At 47.5% G+C, this 6604-nt stretch overlaps 1 protein-coding gene across 2 annotated transcripts in view; it reads left to right on the top strand.

Moving 5' to 3' along the window:
* Positions 1-5046: 5046 nt before the first annotated feature.
* Positions 5047-6604, top strand: part of LOC106808181 (WW domain-binding protein 2-like) — a 14575-nt gene continuing 13017 nt past the window's right edge. The window contains exon 1 of one of the 2 annotated variants that reach the window (XM_014810775.1): positions 5047-5141. In XM_014810775.1, coding sequence (XP_014666261.1) covers positions 5086-5141 — 56 coding nt within the window. In that variant the 5' untranslated portion in view covers positions 5047-5085. The remainder of the gene's footprint in view (positions 5142-6604) is intronic. The other variant, XM_014810777.1, reaches the window with a different exon arrangement.

The following is a 6604-nucleotide window of genomic DNA, read 5'->3' as shown; positions in this document are numbered from 1 at the left end:
GCGGAGATATTGAGCCACTTGTCAAGCGACTCCTCAAACGTCGGCCCTAAATGTAGATCCCCGCTGATTGCATCGTTGCTATCGGCCAATTATCCGCTGCGGGCTTTGAGCGTGTCACAAGTCGCGCTCCGGTGTTTGCGCTTTACGCGCAGCAGTACTGCTAATTGAGTTATGCGCGCTCGGCCGAACACCGATGCATTATTGGTAATCGAATAATCTCCTCGCGGCGGCACGTCGCTCGCAGCGCCCCCTGCCGTCGTCGTCGAAGAATTGCGACACGAGCTTCCGTCGGCGTCGCCTGATGTCTCCGCACTGCGCCGTCGGGCGCTCTGTGATCTCGTTCCTGATCGCTCGCTGCATCCGTTTCTGCGGCGAAGGCTTACTCGATCACCGTGTTGCTCCTCCCTGCACGCGCGGCCCCGCCCGTAAGCGGTGACGTCATCGCGCGTGACGTCATCTGACGTCGGCTGCGAACGATCTTGCCGGGTACAGACGGAGACTCCAGCGCTTCGGCCGTTGCGCTGCGGCGGCCGCCGACGGCGACGGCGGGCGGTCGTGGGCGTTCGCGCGCGAGTCTGCTTGCGGCTCGGCGCGGATTGCTTCGCTGCGCCTCCGCTGCGGTGCGCGCGCTGTGGTCGGTAGCGGTCGGCCATCGACAAGCTGCGACTCCTGATGCTCCTAGCGTTACGATCGTTGCTCTTTGTCTCAAAACTTATCAATGATGGCCGCCACGTTGACCCTCTCGTGGTCGACACGCTCTGCGAGTATAGCTGGGGATAGCTCTCGCATGCCTAGCTCGGCTCTCCATCGCAGCTGTAGAAGATGTCGTGTTGCTTCTCAGGAGCAGACGACGTGTGTGAGGGGGAGGAGGCGCCTGCAGCGGCTGAGTGGGCGGTAGCGATCGACGGGACGGGACTAGGCTCGACAGATCGGTGAACTCGCCATGCACGTACGAAAAACTGTCGTCGCTGTCGCGCTCGACAAACTCGGCGACTGCCGACGCCCAGTCGTCACTGAACGTCGGCGACGATGCGTAACCGCCAGCGTCACCTGGTGGCGAACCGCTGCAGCTTCTAGCTCTTGCGTCGTCGTTTCCGAGTGCTAACTCAGTCGCGGCGCGACCGGTGTACATAACTAAACACGGGGCCAGGCGAGCGTAATAATACTCTCCGCGTTGGCATATTGATCTGTCATCATCAACCTGAGTACTATCAAGTTTAACAGATATCTGACAGAACGCCCCAATCTGACTAGTGTCAACTTTAGCGATGTCTGGCTGGTATTCCTCGCGGTGATTTTTGTCAACTTTGCGATATCTGATTGGCTGCTCTTTTTCTTAATTATGCCACCTTTAGCGGCGTTCTGACTGGATTATCGTTGTTCTGAATGCAGTCATCTTTCACGCAATGGAACGAGATCCTCGATACGAATTTCGCTAGCTGGTGCATTGCTGATCGAATGCGCAGCATTTGCTTGTGAGCGCTGCGCCTTTTCCGCCCATTTCCTTCTGTATCACTTCAGCTTGTGCCTGATGTGCGCCGGATATTTGCTTTACCGCCCAGCATTATTCACGTCGTAATGGACATTTCGTTTTTTGATCGTTGCGCGGCGGCGACGCCGTACTCGCGTCTGCCTCTCATCAAGCGCGCAACGGGGAACCGCGCTGAGTGGCGCCACCGTCGCTAGCCTCCGCGCGGTTTCTTTTCGTCATCATGTTGTGATTTTGTTGTGGTCGGTCTTCGTGAACGACGCGAAGAGAGAGGACGCGCGGGTTTTCCGCCGCAAGGCGGCCTTTTCGTTTTAGTCGGTGTTCCCGCTTCGGGGATCCGAGGTCGTACCGAGTCGTCATCTGACGTGCCCGTGCTCCTGGGTCATTCGATACCTGCCCTGAGCGGCAGCAGAGCGGCAGCAGCGGCGTCTGCGTGCAGGTACGACGCGAGCTTTAGACGGCAACAACTGCTTCGGAGCTTCTTTCGGCAACTGTTGCACCGTTCGTTCCAGCGCACCGACCTTTTCAACTCGTCGGAGAATTCGTCCGGCGTTCCCTCGCTCACGCTTTCGTTGTCTGAAGTTGTCTTCATCCGGTCGCTATTATCGATAATACGGTCGCGTCCTCGAGTTTTATCGACGTCCGGGCTATCTTCTCTCTCGCTTTGCACGAGCGGATATGCTCACAAATTGGCATCCGCCACTCGACGGCTTTTTCCATGAAGGTGTTATCGCTGACGTCTTGTTCGTTGTCGCTGTCACAATCTCGTCGCTGTCGTCGTCGCTGCCGCTGCATTGACGACGTTCGCGCACGAAAATATCGAAACTGGTCAGGTTGTCGGCGCTGTAGCTGAACGGGGGCTGTCGGCAGCGCGAGGCAGCTGCGGCAGCGACATTGCCGACTTCCTCTTGAGTCGTGTCCGGCGCCGCCGCCGCCGCTTCCACGCAGGAGCGACAGACTGCACGACCTCGCCCGATTCGCGATTCAGACTTGCGTCGAACTCCGCCGCCCAGCGCAGTACGCCGGCGTGCGACACGCGTAGCCCCGCCCGCCTCGAGGAACAGCTTCCTGGCGCCATGATGCGCGTCGCACGCGGCAGCGTCACGTAGCTGGACGCGTCGTTCAGCACCGAACTACCGGCTGCCGACGGCGAAACGTCCGACACATAACGTCACCAACGTCGCACTGTTTGAGTCGGCGTCGGACATGTTGCTATCGGATCTGTAACTTGCTGTTGCTTGTAACGTGATTGGTTTTCGTCGGCGTTAGTCGATAGCGCGTGTCGTTAATCAGTCCTCGCCCTCTCCTGCGTCACGGCTGCGTCATCGCTCGTCTATGACAAGACGACGCCGATCTCCTGTTCTGCGTCACGGTTTATTTATGACGCTCTTCTCTTCTGCGTCCGTCGTCCTGACGACGTCGCTCTTCTCACCTACCGACCGACTACTTTCAGCCAATCTATATACGCATAGTCTATATAGTCAATTTTAGTTAGCATACGGTGAGACGTTACATGGATTGTAGAGACCTTACCAACCTCAACCTGGACGATACTGTCTAGAACGAAACGCCGTTTGTGATGGTGATGACCCAGGTGCTCTGCTGTCATCTACGCTACACGAATGTTCTCAAAAACAGTTCATGATCTTCTTTATGCTGGTATGCGTCAGACATTACACAATCACATCGACGATCAAAGTCGTGTATCACTGCTACTGAACATTTTTCACGAATCTATACTATATGTTAATAAATATCCAAGCTTGGACATTGTTTTACACGCCTGCTTCGCGCGGTGCGATTCCTTCGTGTGTGAAAGCTAACACGCGTACACCCAATGGATTACACGCATTCACGCATATATATATATAATTATATTATATATATATATATATATATATATATATATATATATATATATACTAGACTTTAATGTGAATATGACTCATCAGGTGTGTTCCAGCTGCATCGGTGCGCCATGCGGTACTGCATAAATACTTAGGCTACAGATGTAATACACGTGCGTGTATGTATATATGTATGCATCTATATCGTCTATGTAGCATGCGCCCTTGCTCACCTTTTCTTTCGCTACTGCATAAATTAACATCTTAAAGGCAGTCATCTGCATAATCATCGCATTTATATGGCTTAATTTTCCCGTTCATGGATTTTAATGCCTAACCGACAGATAAGCTAATTAACAATTTTAATCAGCGTTGGATAATTATTCACCGTGCCAGCGTTTCCGTAAATTTGTTAGATTCGTGTAGCTAGAATCGTAAGCGTAGTAGAAGCGTAGAATCGCAAGCGAGTAGGTCTCACGCATAGATTGTGTGTGGAGATATCTTGCATTAGACATTACATTTATCGAACTTTTTATGGCTCGTATCAAGAGCGTATAAAGAAGGCCTTCTATATACGCTCTTGCTCGTATCTATACGTGCAAAAATGAGGCAATGTTTCTCTACGTATTAGTTGTTGTTTTCTTTAAGTGATGCTCAGTTGATAGCCCCAACGTGTATGCTCACGTACGTAGGCCTACACCCCCTTAATGCCTGTTCACACCGCCTTTCACCTCTCCATCCGTCCCCCTAAGCGTTTTCGTGGATGCCTAGTTTGAAATGTGTCATTCGCATCCGTTCACTGTCTTCGATCTGCATACGTGTACTTTGCTTACACGCATTGTCGACATCGCATATATACGCTACGTGACCGTACAGAAGCTCACGAGTTATGCACGACATGTATAGTGCTGAAAGCGATGCTGATTGGTTAAGCGAATCTGCATAATGAATTATTGCCCCTAATAGTGGGAATATTAGTACAATATTAGCATATATAAATATATATATATATATATTATAGAGAGAGAGAGACTAATATATAGCAGTAGCATTAGGGCCTAATTAATATATTATTTCTATGTATTTTATTAGTATGAGTCCATATTAGTAATGCGCTCAATATGCATGTAGATAATGACATTGCTAGTTACGTGTGCCTAGCTGCCTCTGTAAATAAAAAATACTCATTATATATAAGATATGTCATCATGTAATCAATCTACGCCAGGCACACCATATCTCGTTGTACACCATCTCATTTAGCATTAATTGAACATGCATAAACAGAGATCTATACTTTAGTATAGTTATATACAGTCATAGATATCATACAATACGTATTGTATTATATCTATGGTAGCAGTTCAGTTCAGAGATGCACTGAATTTCTTAAATTAAATGTTGATATTGTTATCATGGCTGACTTTTGGCAGACGGTGCACGTATTGCCATGTTTAAATATCGTTTTGCCTATTGCTGATTTAAATAATTATAGCGCACCTGCTCTTTTTTAATGAAACGAGGTGCGTTATAAGCGTAAGGTTTGCATTATAATATCAGGAGTGAATAATAATCGATTTTAGTATTCTTTTATTATTAGAATCTATTATATTATTCACTCCTGTCCTGATAATAATAATATACACCACAGCTCAGTGGGGGAAAAGACGGTGCTGAAATCTGTTTATTTTCTTATATTCACGACAGAGGGGGCACATTCCAGTTCCGGTGTAAACATTACTCACCAAGATGTCGTTGAATACATCGCATAACCGCGGTGGCGTCATTATTTACAATGGAGAAAGGTAAGGTGTCTGTTAAATGTAGATAGATATCATACAGTGTAATATATTTTAATATAGTTTACTATATTTTACCTTGGTCAGTATGCGTTGGCAGGAAACCTTGTTATGTTAATCAGAGGCAGTGATAAAAATAAAATCATGAGTCCATGTTAGTTGTTACTGTTAGTGTTAGTGTTAGTGTTAGTGTAGTCCGAGCCGACGCAGACCCCAGTAATGGGTCTGATAAACCCGCACCCTCAGATTAGCAAAGCGGAGTTTACGTCTGCATTTGCGGACTAGTGTTAGTGTTACTGTTACTGTAACTACTAACTGTAATACTAATAGTGTTAGTGTTAGTGTTACTGAGTTGTTAGTGTTAGCACTGTTACATTATAAATACATGTACTACTACTAGTACTACTACTACTACTAGTACTAGTAGTAGTACTACTAGTGATATTTTTAGTTGCACCTAATCTTCTTAGTCATTGTAAAAACGTTTAATCGAACGTTTACATTGTTGTCTAAACGGGATGTTGTCTCACGCATTGACAATGATTGATAGCAAGCCTCACGCATTTAGCCACAGGCACTTGGAGCGTTTCAATAAAACACGATGCTAAATAAATACGAAATTTATTTACTACTAAAGTCTTAATGTTTCTCTACTCAGTCTTTCACCTATTATTGCCGACAATTTCCTGTAAATGCCGTCCAAATGCTCATCTGCAACACGCGCTGGCTGCCGCACGCTAGCTGCTGCACACGGACACATAAATATATTATACTTATAGCAGGTAGGAAAGCGTGCTGCCAAAATTCGCTTGACGCTCGCTTGATTTCACACGAATACAACACAAATATTCAACCATTCTACTCCAGTGCTCGAAATAAGCGTTGTACGGTTGTACGTGACCACATGCAGGCACTTGAAGCGTTTCAATAAAATATAATGCTAACTAAACGCGAAATCTATTTACTACCAAATTCTTAATGTTTCTATACTCTCTTTCACCTATTATTGCCGACAGTTTTCTGTCAATTTCGTCCAAATTGTTACGTCCAACCATATATGCTGCCGGCGCCATTGCTTTCGCGGCGCGACTGTTGCACGCTTACACTAATATATATAGCAGGTAGGAAAGCGCGATCGCAAAATTCGCTCGATGCTTGCTGGATTTCACACTTTCACAGCACGAATACACATCCAACAGCTGCCATCTTTGTTTGTATGTCAAGAACACTGTTTACTTGTTATAAAAACATAATGTCTCTGTTCGTAACCAAGCTGTGTCACGCGAAATCACTCAAAGACTGACGAAATTCTCGCGTTCGCGAACCTTGCCCTGTAATGTAAATGGCTGCAAGTACAGGGCTATATATATAGACTTGCAGGGTTCTCCCCAGGATGAAATTCAAACGGGGGGGAGGGGAAGGGGGAGGGGGGAAACTAGGAGGGTCCGGGGGGGGGGTGGTGTTTTTTT

The sequence above is a fragment of the Priapulus caudatus genome, unplaced genomic scaffold (assembly GCF_000485595.1).
Source record: "Priapulus caudatus unplaced genomic scaffold, Priapulus_caudatus-5.0.1 Scaffold258, whole genome shotgun sequence".
In the NCBI taxonomy this organism is placed as follows: Eukaryota; Metazoa; Priapulida; class Priapulimorpha; order Priapulimorphida; family Priapulidae; genus Priapulus; species Priapulus caudatus.
The sequence above is the reverse complement of the archived record's forward strand: the minus strand, read 5'-3'. Positions and strand labels throughout refer to the sequence as shown.